This window comes from Bidens hawaiensis, unplaced genomic scaffold, assembly GCF_021521415.1.
Source record: "Bidens hawaiensis isolate Kalapana, Puna unplaced genomic scaffold, B.hawaiensis_p1.1 tig00070359_1, whole genome shotgun sequence".
Lineage (NCBI taxonomy): Eukaryota > Viridiplantae > Streptophyta > Magnoliopsida > Asterales > Asteraceae > Bidens > Bidens hawaiensis.
This window is the reverse complement of record NW_027502367.1, coordinates 19819-42811: the sequence shown is the minus strand read 5'-3', so window position 1 is coordinate 42811 and position 22993 is coordinate 19819. Positions and strand designations below refer to the sequence as shown.

General features: G+C 32.7%; 2 protein-coding genes across 2 annotated transcripts; both read left to right on the top strand.

Annotated features, from left to right (window-relative positions):
• Positions 1-10247: 10247 nt before the first annotated feature.
• On the top strand, positions 10248-15779 carry LOC143605604 (putative pre-mRNA-splicing factor ATP-dependent RNA helicase DEAH9). Its single transcript, XM_077081660.1, has 23 exons — positions 10248-10412; positions 10532-10676; positions 11773-11847; positions 11958-12047; positions 12142-12221; positions 12299-12368; positions 12428-12513; positions 12615-12684; positions 12764-12859; positions 12945-13050; positions 13196-13242; positions 13369-13452; positions 13534-13587; positions 13684-13784; positions 13860-13950; positions 14038-14202; positions 14288-14377; positions 14462-14530; positions 14744-14842; positions 14924-15010; positions 15092-15145; positions 15246-15325; positions 15412-15779. Exons 1-23 carry the CDS (start codon positions 10312-10314, stop codon positions 15557-15559), a joined length of 2088 nt encoding a protein of 695 aa, XP_076937775.1. The 5' UTR covers positions 10248-10311; the 3' UTR covers positions 15560-15779.
• A 3352-nt stretch (positions 15780-19131) lies between these two features.
• Positions 19132-22883, top strand: LOC143605601 (sodium/calcium exchanger NCL2-like). The gene is made up of 7 exons (XM_077081658.1): positions 19132-19511; positions 20531-20728; positions 20923-21104; positions 21227-21345; positions 21436-21711; positions 21817-22114; positions 22272-22883. The coding sequence occupies exons 1-7, from the start codon at positions 19214-19216 to the stop codon at positions 22518-22520; spliced, it is 1620 nt and encodes a 539-aa protein (XP_076937773.1). The 5' UTR covers positions 19132-19213; the 3' UTR covers positions 22521-22883.
• Positions 22884-22993: the final 110 nt, after the last annotated feature.

The window sequence follows — 22993 nt, the reverse complement described above, 5'->3', positions numbered from 1 at the left end:
ATTTGAAAGTTGGATGATGTTATCCAATAACACTTAAATGTGGGGGAAGGTTACCAATAAGGATAATTATCTAAAAATTTTAAACATGTGACCTTGTGGAGTACATAATGGTCATAACGATCTAATCTAGTGATTAGAATCGAATGCCAAATGGTTGCTAGGTGTATGATATGGCATACTTCTAGACAATATTAACTTACAAGTTAAGAGCATGTCATAACAACTCATCTTAATTGAAATTATCTAGTATGACTTGACAAAGTCATAGATAATGGTTTTGGATCCAACAACCCAAGGGTTAATGAGAGATGGAGTTGTGGAATGAGACTAAAGCCCATGAAAAAAAAAGATATATGAAGGAAAACCTAACTTAGTTGACTGGAGATCCCAAGATCTAAGTTCAATAGGACAACCTAATTGTATCTAAGGGTGTTACTGTGGAGGCATAGCCAATGTATAAGTTGACATATAAGCTAATATATTTTTATATATATATATATATCCTCCTAAATTGTAAAGGGAGTGTAACTACTTCCTAGTCCATTCCTATAACAACAGTGGCATGTTGTGAGGCTAAGCATAATTTATGGTTAATGATTTATGTAAATCATTATAACCTCAATGCTTTTAATGATTTATAAATAATCACATATGTGAAAGAGAAGTGAGGTCGCTTCGAATGAAAGTGTGGGGTGCGCAATTTTTAGAGCTTTCACAGAACTAGGATAGTGTTCCAGGACCATAATGGACACGACAATGAGGGGATATGCTCGGCTAGGGAGAGTATTGTGTGAAATGTATTGTCGTCTACACAAATCGGGGTTAGTTCAAGGACATCGCGTCTACTAACCGCTAAGAGGCTAAGTATACTTCACAAAGGAAGGTTTAAAGGTAACACCTACCTATCCTGCAATACTCAATCGTCGAGGTTCCATTGGATATATTGTGTGTGTTTTGATCAATCTCCATTCATGTGGGGGATTGTTGGAAAATTTAGAAAATGTGAATGGAAATTAATTATTGTAATAATAATATAAAACTCTTGATTGGTGAAACTCTTAAGTAAAGAGGCTTGATGACACTTAATGAGTTTTTATTATTACATTAAGTCACTAATTAAGTGCAACACTTGTTTTCTTTCAACTCTTAAATATATTATTTGGTTTTGTGCCTCATTTGGAGAGAATTAGAAAAATGTGTTCACTTAAAAAATCCATATGGTTAGAGAGGAGTACTCTCTACTTGATTCCTTCATCACATTGTTCTAGCACATTCATTTTCAAGAATACCGATATACCCGATGTAACCTCGGGCGTGTAGCCTTTCCCGGCAGTACATACTGTTTCGGCTGTTGTACCCTGGGAGACAGACGGACTCTTTAGTAGAGACCCGAAATCTGTTTTAAGGGAAGCGTATTGAATACGTGCCTCAACCAACGCTCAATATATATTATTATGTTCATGTTTTGTTGCAGCCAATGGAGCTGGGTCAAGGATAAGAATCTGTAGCCACACCAAGAAAAACTAAGACTCGTGTGAAGATACTCAACGTGTGGAAGACTCGAGTCAAGAAGTTTTGGTGAAGTTCTCACCAAAGACATCGACACGAATCTATATTAATTGTTCTCTATATTAATTTTATTTTTGGTTTTGTACACGGTATTCTACTACGATATTTCCCTTGCATAACGAGAGTATCGTTATACTTATTTTATTTTATCAATTTAAATATTATTGTGACCCATGTCCAACATTTCCTTTATGAAGTTAGCCACTTTCAATAATTTTATGAATAAGCTAGTTGTAGAAGACAGCTTGGCAGTTGGCACATTTATTAGAAAACATGGCTAGATGATATGAAACTTGACAATATATTTCTCAACTTGGAGTGATCTTGGACCATTGTGTTTATTTGTGTTCACAAACAGTGCTCACTTGAATCTCCACTCCATCCAGCATTTTATAATCTTTTATGGTGACTGAACATATATTATCTTCTAAAGTATGTTGACCATGAATTTCAACTGTGGTACCGCCTTCAAATTGTATTATATACAACATCACAAATATTACTAGAGCTGTTTCCCAAAGATTTTAATTCTTTATATGGACCACTTAAATTTCAAGTATATAAACATAAGCATGGGATCATAGATCTTACAGAAATAAAACAAACACTGCCAACATTTAGCAAGATCTTACTGAAAGTTCTGAGTTTGGATTTCATTTTGGCGTCAGCATATATTGTTGATAATATCTTGATCTCAGTTTTATAAAGTGCACTTAAGGCGCATGGGACGTGATGGTTTACTTGATAAAAAGGTTGGTATGCAAAACGATGCAACTTTTGGTTGTACGTAAAGCATATCTGATTAAGGGAGATCTTAACTTACTCTATATGTTTTCTTGTTAGTGTATATTGCTGTAATTTATCTATGTTCACAATGGTATTTAATCGCTTGTTGTGAAGTTTAACTTGCCATTCAGTTTCATGTAGTAAGAAATCATCTGTTGGATCACTGAGCTGTTACAGGTAATATACTAATATATGTACATATTCAGTTATAATTATTTTTATAATTTCAGAACATTTTTAGGATGAGTGCAAATCTTGCATTGAAGGCCAAAGGCATGATTTTTTGTTAGTTGTTCCAAACATCTTTCTATTTCGACATACAGCAAACCACACAGTTATTCCCAATTGGCCTCAGAAAGTGACATTCCAAGAATTCATATGGTCATTATTGTTATAATTAAATTGGATTCTTTCCAACACAAGTTGATTTTGTGAAAGCCCATGCCCCCAACCCCACCGAAATCATAGACTGTGTAGATGCGTTCGTTGTCGTTTTTATAATTGCTAGTGACGTTTAAAAAATCAGTATTATATTATAAACAAAATAACCCCCCCCCCCCCCCGGGTTTTAAAAGAGAAGTATTCTTTTATTGAAGTTCAATATGTTGGCTTAGAGGTAACTACAAAATAAATAGACTAACACCATTTTGGTAAAAAAATAACTAAATATTTTTGCCCCCAACATTATTTTTGAAAAAAAAATGTCACCATTTCGGTGCTTATCGTTTTAACTTCTAGCACAAACAATAGTTTTGACTCGCTTACTTATAAACTAGGCGAACTCGCTGTTCCATGCTTTATGTATTAGCTTGTTGCACATATAAGATATTCATTTACTTATAAACTGCACCGGAACATGAAGTTCCTTTCTTTTTGCAGCTCCTGGCTTGTTACAAAATATATATGTATATGGGCTTTATTAATGTGAATTTACCTTTGATGCATCAAGCAAACCTGTCTGAAATCTGAATCACTGATCAACATGCACATGGTGGGCTTTATACTTTATTATGAAGGTGGTATAGGGCTTAAAACACTTTTGGGCTTGGGTGAAGTGCATTGGACTTGATAACAAAAAATAAATAGTGAGGCCCAAGTTGATCAGGGTTCCTTCATTTTGTAAATTATATGGTTTTTATAATTGTAATTTGTATATGAAGCTTTTTATTGTTCACTTAGTGTTAACCAACGGTTGTTAAACAATTTAGTTATTAGGAACTTGTGGTTTATGTCATGAATATCGAATTATGTAATCGATCATAATTAACTAAGCCGTTATTATTTTATAATCAATTTTGTTTATTATGAACTTATGAATTATTTTTATATAGAACGTCTAACTCACACAAGCATCAAATCTACTATTAAATCAAAACCTACGCTATGGGGCTAAATAACATTACAAGGTTTCTATCCACTAGAATAACCTCAAAAATGACAATTGGAATTTCAATTTTAATCAGCATAACTTGTATTGCAATCATATAAACAATCAATAGGTCAAACAAAAAATTTCAAACCCAAGTCCCGATCAAATGTGCGCTTTTAACCAAAATGAGGGTTGTGAGAAAATTATTTATCAACTGGCTTTTAGCCCGCGTGTTACGTGGGTTTATTTAGATTTTTTTATATTATTGTGAATATATATTTTTTGATTATAATGTGTTTAGGTTTCAATTTAAACAAAAACTTTATGGTGCAGATTTTGGATTCGAATCAAAGGTTACAAGAATCAATAAATTATGTTTCCATTTATAGATGAAGTTTAAGTTTAGTTTGTGGTTTTTAGGATGTGTATGTGCTTCTTGTTGTGTGCTTTTTTTTGACATACATGGGTTTATAGTTAGGTTGGAGTTTAGGTAGAGGTGCACAAATCGGGTTTTCTAAATACCCGGGTTCGGGTATAGAACCGGGTTCGGGTATGACCGGGTATTGGTAATAGTCGGGTAGGGTTCGGGTCGGGTATTGTCTCCAAAAATCATACCCTATGCATCGGGTTCGGGTAGGGTATAGAACCGGGTATTCTAAACCGGGTATTTGAATACCCTATTATCGGGTATTGAAAAAACTCTATTTACGGGTTTTTTCGGGTTTTTTTCCGGTATTTTTTATATAGATTGGATTTTTTAAAAGTTTACACTTTTTAGGGGTATTATTCGGGTATTTTTAAGGTATTTTTCGGGTATACATCGGGTATTTGAAATACCCGGTTTCGGGTATTGGAAAACCTCGGTTCCGGGTTCGGGTATTACCGGGTACAAATCGGGTTTTCGGGTATTACCGGATACAAATCAGGTCCGGTTCGGGTTCGGGTTTTAGTGCCAAAATGCATACCCTATCCGTACCTTACGGGTAGGGTCGGGTTCGGGTATTAAAAACCCGGGTATTAGAGAAACCGGTTCCGGGTATTTATTTTGGGTCCGGTTCCGGGTTCGGGTTTTTTGTGCTCCTCTAAGTTTAGGTATAGTTTTTGGGCTTATGGTATTGTTGTTGTTATCATCTAAGAATTACGTAGTACGTAATACTTTTAACATGTTTGTTGTTTTCTGTTGTCGTGTGTGGTTTCGTTACATTTTTTCGGATTGCAATAACCGTCTAATTTGGAGAATTAATACACAATACTTGTAAAAGGAAGATGATGATGGGAAGTAGAAGGAGATGAATCTTCGATTAGGTTTCTTAATTTGGCAATCTGAACAGAATCGGAGTTAAGGAGAGGCGGTGTGCGATGGTTAGGGTTTGAGAAAAGGAGAAAGGATACAAGGGGAGTTTGGTATGGCCCATGATGTAATTGCTAACATAAACGGTTCAAAAGCTGGCTAAATCAAGTAGAGCTCCTCATTTTACAAATCAAGCAACTTGGTGGCTCGATAGAGAGGGGGCGCCCAAAAAAGAAACTACAGTCGAGGTGCTTTAATGTTTTGTTGATGCGCTTTTCATGCTATCCATAGTTGATGTTCTTAATCTTTGTTAATTTTTTATTCGTTGATAATTTTTTATTTTCATTGAATTATATGTGTTTAGGTTTCAACTTCAACATAAAATAATTGTTTTGTATTAAAATTAAAGTTTACATGATCATATCAACTAAATTATGCGTTGGTTGTATCAAGTTTTAGAATTTTGTAAAGAAAAGTTTTGAGATTATACGTCACAATAAACTTGTTTAAATGAGTTGCATATTAGCAATTTCTTTGTGTATTATTATTAGTGTTTATATAGTTAAACTTCTTACCTAGATATTTATTTGGTAGCAGCAAATTCAGGGATAATTTGAACGGAGATGAGTTGAACTCAGGAATTAAAGTGTATTACATGCGTAACAAATTAAAATATAATATAAAATAAATATCAATAATACAAAAATATAAAATAAATATCACTAATACAATTTGACAATCAACTTATCATACAATCATACACTGTTTACACAAAGTATTCGTAAAGTACAAGTTAAAACAATTTTATAATATTTAATAAATATCATTAATAAACAGGTTTTCCAATAAAATATTGCATATACTAATTAAGCACAAAATATTACATTTGCTAATTAAGCAAAGATACCAGTTTTTTATTAATGGAATGACGTCTTTATATTACATTTTAAAAGTAGAAAAGGATGGATGGATAGATCGAACTAAAAATCCAAGTATCAAAGCTCAATATTTAGATACATCAAAATTAAGTGTACATATATAATTCATCTCTTGGTATTGTAAAATAAGGTATTAATTAACGATCAAGATATTAGATAGCAAGAAGAGATGGTCACCGAAGAACAACCAACTATATGTTGGAACTTTTTTATTGACATGGGACATCAAGGTTGACAATCTTATATCATCTTTTGTTACTTTAAGCACAATTGCACGTTCGTCAATGGTATTGTTTCTGCTTTCCCATTCTACATCACCAACGTGCACGAACAACCCAAACATGCATCATGATAATCTGTGTAATGTAACGGTCGCAATGCCCTCAACCTGAGCCAGATGGTGAACCCACAATCTCATCTATATGGCGTGATAGATCATAGATGGAGTTCCCTTATGCATTAAAATTTAGAAGTACCATTTGGCTGTGGCTATCCTATAAAGCTACCAACAAAAATAAGTCAAAATTCAAAGAAAGAAAAACATAGCCTAACTATTTTTATATTATAACTTATAATATTACCTCAATTGTCATGCAACTTCATTGAGCCAGCTACATTGCATGAACAAAGTCTCCAAGCAAGGTTACACAGCCTCGTCTTTGGGTCATTCTTTGTTTTCTCCAAGAAAGTATGTATTCCAACATGCAAATTACCATCTACATCATCCATAAATAATAACTATGGATGCTATGATGCATAACAATATTTAAAAATACCTGAGTATTTTTCTAATAATACGGAATTAATGTCTTACAGCCAATATTTCCCAGGTCTGACTAATTTCCTTTACAATATGACAACCCCAATGTGAAGTCATGCAACTTGCCAATGCATGAATATCCACTACTTGTCTACTTAATCCGGTCTCCCTAAAAAAACATTTCTGGCCTGGTATTTTCATGCGCTAACCTATGGTCTCTCCTAAAAAGAGATGAATGATACAAACCCATTGGAGACTCTTATAAATCGCTGAAAAGATAAGCAAATAAATAATGAAACAATGGATGGTCACATATTAGATAACTTCCACAGAGGAAACAATGGCTTGTAGAGTTTGCTGAAAATCCTGCAAGTTTGTGTTCATCACCATATCTGGATGGAAGTCAATCCAAAGGAAGGTTGGAGAAGTGATGCAACACTTTTCTCCTATAGAATATTTAGTGTACACCATAAAAGATTCTAAACTTGGGTTTACATATGGTCCGTGACATATAACAGAACCAGTCAGTGATGTGAAGTGTATTGGGCCTCTAATTTTAACGCATATTCAATTTTATTATCCATCTTATATCGGGCCTCGTCATCGTTTACATGAAGTAAAAACAGCCCAAAATAACTCCACTCCACCTCGATTTTAATCTTATTACAATCACTGCAATCACAACAAATACTTTCATGATTGCAGCTTATATTTTTACGACTAATCGAAAAACATAATTTATAAAAGTTTCGAAATTCTTAGCATAATTCCCATTGACCAAAATACCCTTGTCATGAAAATAGTCATTAAGATCAGATATGAAATAAGCACAAGCAAGTTGGGAGTCAACTTTAAAAGCATTATTCTAATGCGACTCAAACCAAGACAAAATTGCAACTTTTGCTTCCTGGTGATATAAAACCATCAAAAGATCACAACTTTTTTCATGAGGAATTGTTTTATAAAATAGAAGGGAAAAAATTAAGATAACTTACAAAGTAAATGTGCGGCTACAAGTTTTTAGAGAAAACACTTATCAGTAGTTGGCTTCTCAACCTCACTAACTGCCCGAGTTCCTGCTCTGTGACAACTAAAAGTTCCTGTAAAACCAATATACATCATAAAGTCATTGAATGGTTAACGAAATAAAAACTACTAAGTTTATAATAACTTGTCTGTGTACCTAGAGCAAGGTGAAAAGGAAGAATGTTCTCACAATTAGTATATCACTTCAAGGTAACCAACTCACACAACTGAATCGCATCAAATTTTGCATTTAAAACTTTGCTAAAAAAATAAAAGTAACAACCTTTAAAATCTGTTGGTTTGTTGATTCTTCTTTATACGGATTTCACAAAAAGCATGTTTTTTTTTCTCTTGAGCAGGTAGCACCCGGAACCTAAAGACATAAAACAGAAATCATCATAATTAGCACCAAGTAACAAAAGTATATAAATGAGCCAATATTTTCAAACCATAGAAGGAGATTCAAAAGATATTAAACAACCACCAGATCAAAGGTGTTGAGAATTAGGTCGCTAGATATAATAAACAGAATGAACAGAGGAGGATTACAACCTTTGAATCCGTCACATGACTAATCTTCAACAGCTTTAAAACAATTGATTTCGTGAAGATTCCGATGAGATTCCAGCTTCAAAGTTGACTTTGAAACCCTAATTCTTGAATCTTGATCGGATCTCGTCGAGAGATTGTGAGACTTGATGAAGTTTCATAAGAGAAGGGATGAGACGACATGGCAGGGGCTATTAGCGTTTTTACGTGAGAGGTGTTATGACCCGTGGGTTATACGGGTTTGGTGTAAGGGTAAAAACCGGGTTAAATGCATGAGAAACCTTTATTAAGAAATAAAGCAATCTGTTGACTCTTGAGAACGGGGGTGCGACGTGAGAGTGACACTTAGGATTTCATGGTAGACAATTATATAGATATTTAGATATAAGTTTATTTCAAAACTATTTACCAGAATAAGATTTTTTTCATATTTAATAAAAAAAATTTCTTAATTGTCGATCCACCACCCTCTACCTTGAACTCCGGCGAGTTTTCCGGCCATCAAGGAAGAACTTCGGTGAGTTTTCCACCTTGAATCTGATTTTGTAGTCTTGACATCAAATTATTATGTTATTGCCCTTTAGGTATATAAAAAACAATTGTATGTCCATGTCTATTTATTTTGTTTTCATAAAATATACCTTTAACTATTTAAAAAAAAAGTGCATTCGGCTAAAACTCAGTGCCACAAATATTATAATAGTAATAAAGTTTTAAATTTGTTTTAATTAAATCACTCAAACTTTCTTTTATTACAATTAGGCTATTCAACTTTCAATTTTATCTTAATTAAGTCACTCTACTTTCAATTAGTGCCCTAATTATATCATTTTTACATTCATATTATATGTTCACAAATAATAATATGTCATTAAAACAAACACTTTTTTATTTTATATTAATAAATATATCACTTACGATAATATAGCAACTGTCCCCTTGTTTTAAAACACGAATTGAAAGCTGAGTGACCTAATTAAGTATGAGTGACCTGATTAAAACAAACTTGAAGCGTATTACTAATCTATAACATTTTCACTCCAATCTCCAATGAGCCCTTTCAAAAACACCACTCTTTCTCAGGCCGGATGTTGTCGGCTAGCGCCCACTCTAGACTCCACCTCAACAACTTTTTAACCGAAGAACCACTGCCATCCCACAACAAGCTCAAAGAGTGGTGACCTTGCCCCTTCTTCCGTTAACCCACCAACCCTCAAAGTGCTGAATTGAAGTGGGGGCCATCTAGAACAACTAATCAAACTATTTTTTGGTTATATATATAATTTTAGTTAACTCATAACATGATAGTTAGAACCTATTGCCTACATGGCAGGATGTTAAAGCATTCTTAAAAGATCCTTCGTAACATTGTGAGAGGGTAAGGAGATAGAGAAACTTATTTTTAATAAGTAAATTTAAAGAAACATTGTTCACCTTTATGTTTTTTAATAGTTTTTTAAAATAGTTGTCGGTGGAGGAGAAATAACATGTAATGATAAATGTATAAATATTATTATTTAACTGAAAAGAAAAAAAAGAAAATGTTATGCGGTTCAGAGTAATATATAAATTTACTTATTGAAATAGATTTTAGACTAAAAGATCATCAATTGATCGTCATCAGTTATTTTGGTGGTCGACTATAACCCAAAACTATAGGTGTACAAAAAAACCGATTTGACCTAAACTAGTTCTCAAACTGACCCAAACCGTCAGTTCCCCTTAAGATCTACCAAACCTATTTTAAAACCGAACCGCTTTGAGGAAATCTGGTTTAAAACCGGTTATAAACCGAACCAAACCGACCTAGACCAGGCCAGCCTATCTTGCATCTAAACCGGTTTATAAACCGAACCAGTTGGTCAACGTGAGTCAAACCGGTTTTGACCAGCCGTTCCAAATCGGTTTGGTTTATAAACCCGTTCGGTTTGTGTTTAAAACCGGTTTTGTACACCTCTACCCAAAACTATTCATAGGGGCTCGAGTCTCTTCCCGTCACTATTGACAACTCCGGATCACCGGAATGGCGCAATTTTGGAAGCCAGGGACGGAGAAACCACGGCTACTCGACGACGAAGAAGGCGGCGTTTTATTCTACTCCGCCACTCCTTCCTCTTCACATTCGTAATCCACTTCCTCTTTCAAACACTATAAATTTTGCCACTAAACTTAATCATAATCGTACACCTAGGGTTTTATAATTGGAAATTAGGTATTTAATTTTGAAATTAACTTAACTGCAGGTATGGTTACGCAAGCTTAGAGAGTCAGAGGCAGAGATTACCTGTGTTCAAATACAGAACATCTATTTTGTATCTGGTGGAGACTCACTCCACTACTATTATTGTTGGAGAAACCGGAAGCGGCAAGACAACTCAAATCCCTCAGGTTAGGGTTTATATGTTCCAACGTTTTTCAAGCTGTTTGACTTGTTAGACATAATGTATATTTAATTGCAAAATATGTAATTGGTGACTAATCACTAGGCTTGTAAACGAACACGAACATAGTATGTTGATGTTCATTCGTGTAAGTTTAACTGAACAAACGATTGAAACGAACAATCAAAAGAGCGGGATTGATTTTCTTGTTCGCGTTCGTTCGTTAACAGTATAATCGAATAGTTCATAAACGTAGCAAATGAAAATAACTGAACATAATTGAGCTAAAACAACAATATCAACAACAACAATCATACCCTATAAATCCCACAAATAGCAAAAACCACTGGCAGTGTCTGTGGGGAGGGTGTGATGTAGGCAAACCTTACCTCTACTCATGAGGATAGAGAGGGTGCTTCCAAAGAGACCCCCGGCTCCAAAGCTGACAACATAGACACACACATGTACTAATAACAGGACATATAGTGATAGAGTGGCATAGTAGAATACGAGCACATATGTGATATGACTCATATGATCCAAATAGACATACAAACATAAAAACGATCACATGCAAAGTCCACCTAAAATGTAGGATTCTTAGCCTTAGGCTAAAGTGAACTCACAAAAGTAACATCCCCTAAAAGTCCTTAACCTTAATCCTATGGGACAAAATTGAGCTAAAACAAGTTAAAATGTAATTTGAAAAATTATGTCAAACTAATATAAGTTGTAACAGGAGGAGTTTCAGGACAAAAAAAGGTAAAGAAATATACTAATGAACGTAAACGAACAAACTTAAACAAAAGTAAACTAACAAACGTAAACTGACAAAAATAACCGCGTACAAATAAATGCACGTTCACGAACATAAACAAATGAATGATACATGTGTTCATGTTCTTTCGTTTATCAAATTATCGAATATAAACAAATTTCTCGCCAAACATTTCACGAAGTTTTCACTGAACATTCGGTTAATGTATTCGATTCGAGTAGATATTGTTTTTGTAAGCTATCTTAATTAATGTTTCCTGTATTCTTAAGTTAAGATTTGAAAGCTTCCAATAGTTAAAAATATATAATTTTATTTAATCTTGCAGTATCTTAAGGAAGCAGGGTGGGCTGAGGATGGAAACATTATTGCGTGTACTCAGCCAAGACGTTTAGCCGTGCAGGTACTCACTGTCAAATGTTCTTATTTGTTAATGTCACCATTATCCTTTATTACTTTTTTAATATTTTTTAGAATATCTTTTTAATGCATTGATAGTTATCATGTTTTTAGAGTGTTGCTACAAGGGTAGCAGAAGAAATGGGAGTCAAACTTGGGGAGGAAGTTGGTTATACTATTCGATTTGAAGATGTGACAAATCCAGTAAGACTTAATTTGATGTTCAAATAATTTTAACATGTATAAACTATAAAATAAAAAAGAAAAATTAATTATACTTTTAATGTTATGAACTCAGGACTTTACAAAGATCAAATTTCTCACAGATGGAGTATTATTAAGGGAAATGATGGACGATCCTCTCCTTACCAAGTACAGGTGCTGGTTACAATTTCTGTTCTTTGTTAGTACTCATTTATTAACTATCAAAATAATTAGCTTGTAATTAATTTCAGTGTGATTATGGTTGATGAAGCTCATGAGAGATCTCTTTCAACAGACATTTTGTTAGGTCTTCTAAAAAAGGTACCAAATAAAGATTCAATATATGTTTATTTTACTGTTGCTAATTATTGATTTCTTAGATACAAAGACGAAGGCCCGAGTTGCGCCTTATAATTGCTTCAGCCACAATTGAAGCAAAATCAATGGCTGCATTTTTTCAAATCAGGTGCTCTAATTAGATCAATGATTAATTTAGCATTTAAGTTCTATTAATTAGTTTAAATCAAGGATCATGACCGATATATTACAACTTTGTATACTTATCAGAAAAAGAAGGCCTCAATTGGAAGGAGAAGATAGTGGACCTCAGACGGAACCTGCAATATTGTCTGTTGAGGTATATTATAGCAAAATCTAACTATCTAATGTTATTGTATAATAGAACAGAGAATATAATGTGAAGGATGTGATTTCAGGGTAGAGGATATAATGTACATATTTTTTATGTTGAAGAGCCTGTTTCAGATTATCTTCGAGCTACTGTTTCTACAGTAATGTCAATTCATGATAATGTACATCCGCTCTCTCTATTAAATATTTGCATTTTGTTCATTTTTATTTATTATTGTGTTACACATCTGTTGTTTTAATTTGTAGGAGCCAATGGGGGATATTCTTGTCTTTTTAACTGGACAAGATGATATTGACACAGCAGTTCAATTAATCACAGAAGAAGCCCAAAACAGTGGCAAGTCTTCATTAGGTATGTCCAGGCTTAGATTTTGCTGATTGTGCCTTCTTTAAGTCTGAATTCAAATGGGTCAGTTAAATGTGTAAATGTTCATCGTTAAATGGACTTTGTTGTTTAAAATCTTTTTTCTCATTATGACAATTTGTAAATATTTCAGGAATGATTGTTTTGCCTTTGTATTCGGGACTCACTCGTGCAGATCAGGTCACTTATCCTAACTTTTATTATTTTTCATAAGTTATTTTGTATTTGTGTAATTGTGTTTACTAAATATGATTTATATGCATTTGCGTTTACTAAATATGATTTCTTTGTGGGATATTCTTTTAGGACTTGATATTTTCACCATGCCCGAGAGGAAAAAGGAAGGTGGTGATCTCAACAAATATTGCAGAGACATCCCTGACATTGGAGGTATTTTTGACTAGTTTAAATGATATAAATATAAATAAAATGTATTATTTTATCGTACTTAAATCTCATTTATTTGTTCAGGGTATCGTCTATGTTGTTGATAGTGGTTTCTCAAAGCAACGGTTCTACAACCCGGTATTTCCTTGCTGACACTATGATTTCTCAATATAATGAAATCATCTATTTATCATCTCTTTTTATGTGTTTTTAAATCTTGGAAATTGTTCACAGATTACAGATATAGAAAATCTTGTAGTGGCACCGATATCCAAAGCATCCGCTAGACAAAGGGCTGGAAGGGCCGGAAGAATACGACCAGGGAAATGTTACAGGTAATGAATTTACAAATTACGACTATTTAATTGTTTTCAATGATTCTCACCTTTTGTGATACATAAATTTTACAGGCTTTATACAGAAGATTATTTTGTGAATGAGATGTCTTCACATGGGATTCCCGAGATGCAAAGATCAAACCTTGCTTCTAGTGTAATTCAGGTATTAACAATCTAACAAGTCTTAATTGAAATTATGGTTACTTTCCATCATTATAGATTCTGACAGTTATGTATTGTTTAACTGCAGTTAAAGGCATTAGGTATTGATAATATTTTAGGGTTTGATTGGCCAGCATCACCATCATCTGAATCAATGGTTAGAGCTCTTGAAGTATTATATTCACTTGGAGTTCTTGATGATGATGCAAAACTTACTTCACCAGTAGGATTTCAAGTTGCAGAGCTACCATTGGTATAACATTATTTTTATAAATGTTTAGTCTGTGAAATTTATATTGATATACAACTTATATATTGTGAAATTTGTTGTTTTTTAGGATCCTATGATCTCAAAAATGATCATAGCATCGGACCAGCTTGGATGTTCAGAAGAAATTATTACTGTGGCTGCTGTCCTTTCGATTCAGGTGCTTTAAATTGTGCCATCATTCTTATTAATTTTTTTTTTACAGTTTGTTCATATTCTGATAAATAAAGATACAATTTTTCAGTCAATATGGATATCCGTTAAGGGACAGAGGGAGCTAGATGAAGCCAAGTTGAGATTTGCTGCAGCTGAGGTGTCTTATATAATTACTTTTATCTTCATAAGATTTAATTTCGAATTATATATGATATCTGTACTATATAGTGTCACAAATGAATAATCATATGCGCCTTATGGAATTCTTTATTTTAAAAATACTATCAAATCATTTATGACCGTTATATGTTCGGCTGCATAATAACTTTATTAGTACTCTTTATATACCAATTTTATTCTTATATTGCAGGGTGATCATGTGACCTTCCTAAATGTATACAAGGGATTTCTTCAGTCTAATAAATCTTCAAAATGGTGTCACAAAAACTTTATTAATTACCATGCAATGGTAAGCTTTTAATGGCTTTAGAGAGATCATGTTTATCACATTCTTTTTATATTCTATATATATTTATTTACATTTTTGCAGAAAAAAGTAATTGAAGTGAGAGAACAACTAAGAAGAATCACACAACGATTAGGATTAACCTTAAAATCATGCGAAAATGATACACATGTACTTTATGTTCCATCACTTTTGACATTCTTCATTTATCCATGTAAATCTTTTGTTTCTAATAATTCTTCGTTGTTTTAGGTACTGAGAAAGGCGGTAACTGCTGGATTTTTTGCTAATGCATGTCGTTTAGAGGTGTGTTACCAGATTTAACGAAGACTTTATTTAACATTCTATTGAAATTTTTTTATAAAATCACATCACATGCTTATATGTCGACTATTCAATTGTGAAGCCTTACAGTCATAACGGGACATACAAAACTATCAGGAGTTCTCAAGAAGTGTACGTTCATCCATCATCTGTATTGTTCAGGTTAGCACATTAATACTATAAATTAAGTGTACAATTAATACCAAAGTTAATGATTTAATATAACAATAAAACCTTTTTGACTGCAGGGTGAACCCAAAATGGGTTATATATACTTCACTAGTATCAACAGATCGTCAATACATGCGCAATGTTATTTCTATCGAGCCTTCATGGTTGAGAGAGGCTGCACCTCACTTTTACCAACAGCAACCACTGAATCCTAATCGCCATTAACACAAGCGTTTCCTTGAATTAACCGAATGTTGGCTGATTTTGTTGCTTCCTTATCTTAAAATCCTATTTTAAAACGAGTCAAATTTACCAAGTCAACAGTTTGCGATCAATATCTATTTGTGCTACTTGCATTGTATGCCCTGTGTTTATAGCTGTCCTTTGGGGACCATTTCATATCAAATGTACGAACGATTACGAAAGATGTCTTATTGTTATTATTATCTACAGACATTGATATTGCGCGGACAAATACTTGCATGTACACGTCAGATCGCTATCTTTTACATTTGTTTGTCAACCAAATTAAATTATTTATACAACTTAAAAAAAACAAATGGTTAGTAAAATAATCCGTCTAAATTAAATTGTCGTATTCAAGAAATAAAAATAAAAATAATCTACACAATTTTGAAAAGACTCGGAATAAATACTAATATAAAATGATTCAATAAGTTAGTGCATTTCTTGAGTTTTATTGACTTTTTTTCTTTTTCGAAATAGCAAGATCCGATGAATAAGAAAAAATTAATTTAGGGGCTATACGGCTCGTATAGGGGCTATACAACCCGTATAGACTGTAAAAATTGTCATTCCGCACATTAGTTAGTCATGTGAGGGCTATACGACTCGTGCATCCCCTATACGAGCCGTATAGATTCGTTAACACACCATGGGGGTTGTGTTTGAATATAACGACCCTATTTTTTTATGGAGACATTAATATGTGTATACTTTTTTTTTCATAAATCAAAATCAATCAAATAAATAAATAAAATTGAAGTTAAAGAATCTATATTGTAAACGAGTAAACTTAAACTTTTAAACTTGAAAAGGATCTTTAACTCATACATATTAATTAATGCTTTTAAAGTTGAGACATTATGTGTTTTTATTGTTTTATTCAATTACTACATTTAAAATAATTTAAAAGTAAATACAAATATGATGCAGAAGTCATTATATATTAAATAGCAACATTATATAAACACAAATTATTACTATTCATTTATGTACAAGTATTTTGGCCTAATGCATTTTCTTTCCATGCATGAATCTATTGAAAACTTATATAAATAGTTTGAATTCTAGCATACTTGAGGTGAGTATTTTAGTCTATACTCTTAACTTCCATCGCTTTTTAACTCCACGGAAGTTTATGATCTATTTATTTACACCTGTGATATGAGCACTATGGTTCAATTGTTTCGACTACAACATGGTTTTTTCCCCTTCTTATGGTAATAATATACGTTTGGGAGAAATGATGGGTTTTTACGCGGAGGTTGAATTGTAAACACAAACACAACTTATATATTAATTCGTGTTGTACCACTGCCACACACATGACGTGTTTACTTTAAGTCAATTTATTTTTTTCAAATTCATGCGGGTTTAAATACTAGTTAAAATGGTTAATTAAATGAAGTTCTAGATAGAAAGTAAATGGCTGCTATGCTATTAACACGTTTCTTAACTTTTTATTTAATATTTAATTTTGGTGAACCCCAGCTCGAAATATGTAACGTGGTTGACAGTATCAATCATTTGTATTACTATTACAATACAATATTGACCCAACAAAAGTTGGTCAGATCAAAAGAAACCTCCGACCAGCTTCATCTAAACTACGTTGAAATTTTTTGTGTTTCTACAAATGAATAAGGAAAATTGGTTTTAAATAATTCAAACTATGGCCTATTGGTAAATATCAATCCCAACTTTACCCTTGTCTGCTGGCAGTACCAACTACTTATGCATTTGTTTTTAACGGGTCCCGACTAACGGATGTTAACTCCGTTAGTCTTTGTCTGACGTGGCGATCCCAGCTGTCAAAAATCAGATTACGTGGACGTCTACGTGGCGGCTGACTGTGTATTAAGGTTTATGTATAAAATTACACAGTCAGCCGCCACGTGGACGTCCATGTAATCTGATTTTTGACAGCTGGGATCGCCACGTCAGACAAAGACTAACGGAGTTAACATCCGTTAGTCGGGACCCGTTAAAAACAAATGCATAAGTAGTTGGTACTGCCAGCAGGTAAGTGTAAAGTTTGGATGGATATTTACCAATAGACCATAGTTTGGATTATTTAAAACCAATTTTCCAATGAATAATTTAGGCCATAGATATGTTTTATCCATAAACATGTGAATAAATGATAATTTTCAAAAAAAACAAATACGCTTATTCTTTTATAGCACTTTCACATTTCTTGGCCTTGTTTTAGTCGTAACATATCAAGAAATGATAAGTTCCGGATATTGCATATTGGTTTTCATATTCGAACTTTCGCATATATTTTTCAAAATAAGAAGCTTGAGAAAATTTTTTTGTGTCTATCATTATAGACAATCCCATTTATATTATCTATGAAATTAAAACATGAACTCTATTTATGTATCACTATTTCTATATAATCAATCGGCTCTTCTTATTTATAATACATGTACCATAGTATAACCTAGAAGCCATGGCAACATGATAGATAAAGGTTACACATAATTACATGTCACACGAACTAAGATATAACTATTTAATTCAATCTTTGATAAAACAAATCAAGATACGTGAATTAACTTTTTTTTTAATATAAATCAATTTATCTATACAATATATAATACATCAAACAAGGGCAAATTAAGACACCCAATTTTAAGTAATTTACAACACTTAAAGTATGAGGTACATGTGTTAGTAAGGGTAAACTTGTCTTTTAAACACAATTCATTCAATTTACAAGTTTGGTCCCTCATCTTTAACCATATTATGTTTTTAATTTAACTTGTAAACTAACTTCCCACTCATGATTTTTAAACGACTATAGCCTTTTCAAACGTTAATATTTTTATAAAAAAAATTACACCATAAAAATGAGCATTTAATTCTCTTTAATTTGGATATGATATTGTTATAATTTTTACATTTTAAATAAATTAATATGTTACGTAGGGGTGTTCAGTGTCCAGTATAAACCGCGAACCAACAGTTCACTACGTTTTGAAAATTTTGAAATCGACCAACAAACCGAAAGTAAAAAAAGAAAAAGAAAGACGAAGTCAAACCAATGACCGATTTAAACGATTTCATGGTTTTAACCGAACCATAAACACTTATATTTGTTACGTTATTAACAAGTTCAAACATCCGCTGCATCGCGCGGGCACCCATCTAGTTATCATATATATATATATATATATATATATATATATAACATTTATTTATTCATATAATAATATAGAGTTTGCGTATATAATGTATTAGTGAATTAAAATAGTCAAACCAACTTAATATATTAGCCATTGTAATCATGTGATTTAATTTCCAAGCTGGATCTAATTGAATATTTACAAGTTTCAACATCTAATGACACAAATTGCTTCAATCATCGTCAACCTTCCTACAAGCAACAAGCTTGCTTTGTCTTCTTATAAAACATTTTGTTTAAACAAACCCATTTAAATAGCCCCAAAGATTCCTTAAAAACCTCCACAATCATTTTCACTTCTAAACCTTCTTATATCTAAACTGGTTTCCTTATAAAGTTTTCTTAAACTTTTAGAAACTTTCTTCATCTTGGTTTCTTACTCTTAGCAATCCAACCCGTCGGTCGTGGGTTCTCAAGCTTTTAGAGGATAAAAAACCCGAAAAAAGATGAAAACATATGGGAAACTCGGTAGTTTTATTATGTTCTTGGCGGTTTTGATGAGTTTTTTCGGAAATATAGAGGGTGCAACGGTGACATGTGAACCTCAATACGGATTCTTGCCATGCACAAGCGGTGTTTGGGGACGACTGTTCTTGATCATGGTTTATCAGTATTTGATGTCTTTGGGTCAAAGTTATATATCAAATGGGTCGGATAAATTCTTCAGCCTTATCGGACCGGGTATCTTTGGAGCCGGTTTGTTCCACATTCTTGCAAACTTTCCGATGCTCTTCCTCATCCTTGGTAAGCATAATTTCTTTATATTATTATGTAACGTTAACATATATACCATTTTCAGTTCTTATAAACTAACATTAAAAATAGCCGGTGTTTTGTTTTAACATTCATGGATCGAGTGAATGCAAACATTTACAGTACCTTACGTATCCCAAGGTATAAAGATATTGTTATCAATTTATCATTGAGACTCGACTTCAAAAATAAAAAAACTGTGACTGATTCAGATGTAGTCTGATCTCTATTGAAATCATTATGAAACTACCAAGCAACCTCTGATTCTTTTACGTTTAAAGAATCTAACATTTTCTTGTATAGTAGCGTGTTTATATTACTAAAAGTTTATTATATAGTAGCGTGTTTATAATTGATAAGTATACTCGTATTGATAAGAAAAGTTATTATATAGTAGCGTGTTTATATTACTATAAACTAAGTAATTTATCAATTTGAGTCATTTTCAAAATTTCAATATATAGTCAACCACTACAAAACGAACAACTTTCATGGATGGAAGATCCATCGGTGAAAATGAAAACCCTTATGAAATATATTTAGAGATGTATATTTTTAATAGCTGTAACCCTTATGAAATAAATGAAGACTTGAAGAAATGAAGAGAATGTTCAAGCTATTATTCTTGGACCAAGTCAAAGACAAACTTGGTGTCCGATTCAAGGGTGTAATACTATAATAATTAATGTGAGTTGATGATATTTCTAGGTAGTTTATGACAACTTGGCCCACTTGTATTTGTATCCATGCATGCATATTGCATAGTGATCATAATACAAGTCACCTGTGGACAGCTTTGTATGTTAATAATTCTTAATTTTTTATATTTAAAAAGTTACAAAAAGCCTATTAAATATTCTCTAAATAAATGAAACCCATAAAATAAATAAGCAGAAATATTTTTAACATGATCAATAATATTTTACAGAATATTAATATGTTAATTAATATTAATATTTTCAGAGTAATCTAAAAAAAATATGCTAATATGATTAACAAATATATTTCAGAGAATGGATTAACAGGCGATGATAGGGGTGCATCTTTTAGTGCCGCAATGGGTATGAATGTGCTAGCGGGATCAGCAGTTATGAGTTTAACACTTATATGGCCGTCGGTCATAGCTTTCGGAAGTTATGATCTTGCCGATGATGATGATACCATTTCACCACAAGGAGAAAAGACATCATTCATAAAGAAGTTAACAGGTAGTCAGATTGGTTTTTATTGTATAAAAATATACACAAAGTGACGGATCCAAAATTTTTTATCATGGGGGCGATAGAGCGGTATTGGGTCCGCCCTACACACAACCAATAACCAAATCACAAACACTTAATATTAAATATAAAATTAAGTTATTAGTTTTGGTTTAATTCTTTTTGTCTTCATTTTGTTTTAGCTTATGGTCTTACAACTGATAACGAAACAAGCTACACTGCCCGATTAATGCTGGTGTCGATGATCCCGTTTCTCATTCTTCAACTCCCGAAAATCATCAATCAAACTTCGGTTACTCATGTGATAGTCCTACTCACTCTCATTCTTTCGGTAGCGTTCTTTATTGGTTACGCCGTGTATCAGGTTAGTCTTTTATGTTTCATGCAAAACAATATCTGGAATAAATATAGGGAAATTATCAACTCCTTTACAACACATAACATTTCATATTTCAGTGAAGATAATATTTTTTTATTTACATGTAGATCTTCCAACCATGGATTCAAAACAGAAGATTTGATTATATTAGACAAGAATTTGTCAAAAATAGATTATTGAAATTACTCTCAACTAATGGAAAAGCAAATGTGCAGCTTATTAAAGAGTTAGTACCTGCCTTAACATTTAACTTTTTTTTTCTAGTTGTTAATAAAAAAAAGAAATCCTTATAATATATTGAAATATTGATGTCCAGTCTTCACAAGGAACTTGACAAAAATCATGATGGTAAAGTAACCGAGGCCGAGTTGAAAACTTTGCTCTTAGGAATACAGCTACAAGCAGACGGTGAAATAAGCGATGATCTTGTCGAAAAAATCATCGATCAATTTGATAGTTCGGGCGACAAATGTATTCAAGAAGACGAGTTTGTTAGAATTTTAACACAATGGCTCAAGGAGGCAAGAAAATCGCTCTCTAAGAACGATTATAATCCTCTTCATTTCTTCAATAAATCTCAAGAGGTAATTAACTTTTTTAAAATTCATAAAGAGCCTTAATTAAATGTGAAAGCCATTTCAGAATTTGAATTTCATTTAAATTAATTATTAATCATCTTGTGTTTATATATATTGGTTGCAGATGAAGAGCAACAACAACCTTTGATACCCAAGACGAAAAACCCTAATGATCATGGTTTGATTTCGGCGTACTTGAAGGCTTTGGCTATGATATTTTTTGGGACTGTTGTGACGGCTCTCGTTGCACTTCCACTCATAGTGAATGTTTCGGGTTTTGCTACTGATGCTAATATCCCTTCCTTCCTTATCCCATACGTTATAATACCGTGCGCCATAAACATCCCACGTTTATTATCAACGATTAATTCAGCAAGCCAAAAGACTCAACGTGCCGCATCTTTAACTCTTTCTCAGGTATCTCATCTATTCATCCATCCACTTATTAGATTCTTGTTAATGTCATATAAATATTTACTCTTAAAATCAGTTCATATCCCATTACACATTTAGTTTCAACTTTCAACTTTCAACTTTTATGTTTCTCTAGTTATTGATTTTTATCTTTTTGCAGATCTATTCAGGGGTGTTCATGAGCAATATGAGTAGCTTGACAACATTTTTGTTAACGGTGTTTATAAGGGACTTGCCATGGGACGTTTCGGCTGAGGTTCTAGTTGTTTTGGTCATTTGTGGAGTGATGGGAGTTTTCACAAGTACGAGGACTGTTTTTCCACTTTGGACCGGGTACGCAGGTTATGTGTTATACCCTACATCGCTACTCATGTTGTATCTTCTTACCGCTGTTTGGGGTTGGTCATAGGCTAGATTAGTTAGCTATATCCCCGGACTCTACTTTATGTGTCGGGTTTTACTAGATGTGTTGTTTGTCTATATCCAAATTTTTTGGTTATGTTGCATATTACAACAAGTATTCTTTCATGTGTATTATAAAATTTTGTTTTCATATCATGTATGTACATTAAAATATCAAGTGATTGATTCTTGGTGTTTATCATTGTAACTGTTGATATTAAGCAATTTTCCATTGCCCTTTTCAGCAATTTTTAAGGTGTTTATGTAGCTTAGTTCATTTTCTTCGCCATTTTAAGGTGTTTTTTCTTAAGGTAAAACTATCTGTTATTAGAAATTGCGGCTCAACTAATAAACATTGTATGAGAACTTTAATATTGTCCCATTCTTTTTTTTAATTACATTTCGAAATTATTTTTAAGTTTTTATTTCTTTTTTTTTAATTCTAATAAACTTCATTTCTAATATATGTTCTCTTTAACT

What these genes read in the sequence shown, in the direction of transcription:
- LOC143605604 (XM_077081660.1), top strand. Translation starts at nt 10,312, where the DNA reads ATGGCGCAATTTTGGAAGCCAGGGACGGAGAAACCACGGCTACTCGAC. An exon ending in TTGCTTCTAGTGTAATTCAG is followed by an intron (nt 13,951 to 14,037) that starts GTATTAACAATC and finishes GTTTAACTGCAG; the next exon opens with TTAAAGGCATTAGGTATTGA. An exon ending in CTAATGCATGTCGTTTAGAG is followed by an intron (nt 15,146 to 15,245) that starts GTGTGTTACCAG and finishes TCAATTGTGAAG; the next exon opens with CCTTACAGTCATAACGGGAC.
- LOC143605601 (XM_077081658.1), top strand. Translation starts at nt 19,214, where the DNA reads ATGAAAACATATGGGAAACTCGGTAGTTTTATTATGTTCTTGGCGGTT. An exon ending in GATGCTCTTCCTCATCCTTG is followed by an intron (nt 19,512 to 20,530) that starts GTAAGCATAATT and finishes AATATATTTCAG; the next exon opens with AGAATGGATTAACAGGCGAT. An exon ending in CATCTTTAACTCTTTCTCAG is followed by an intron (nt 22,115 to 22,271) that starts GTATCTCATCTA and finishes ATCTTTTTGCAG; the next exon opens with ATCTATTCAGGGGTGTTCAT.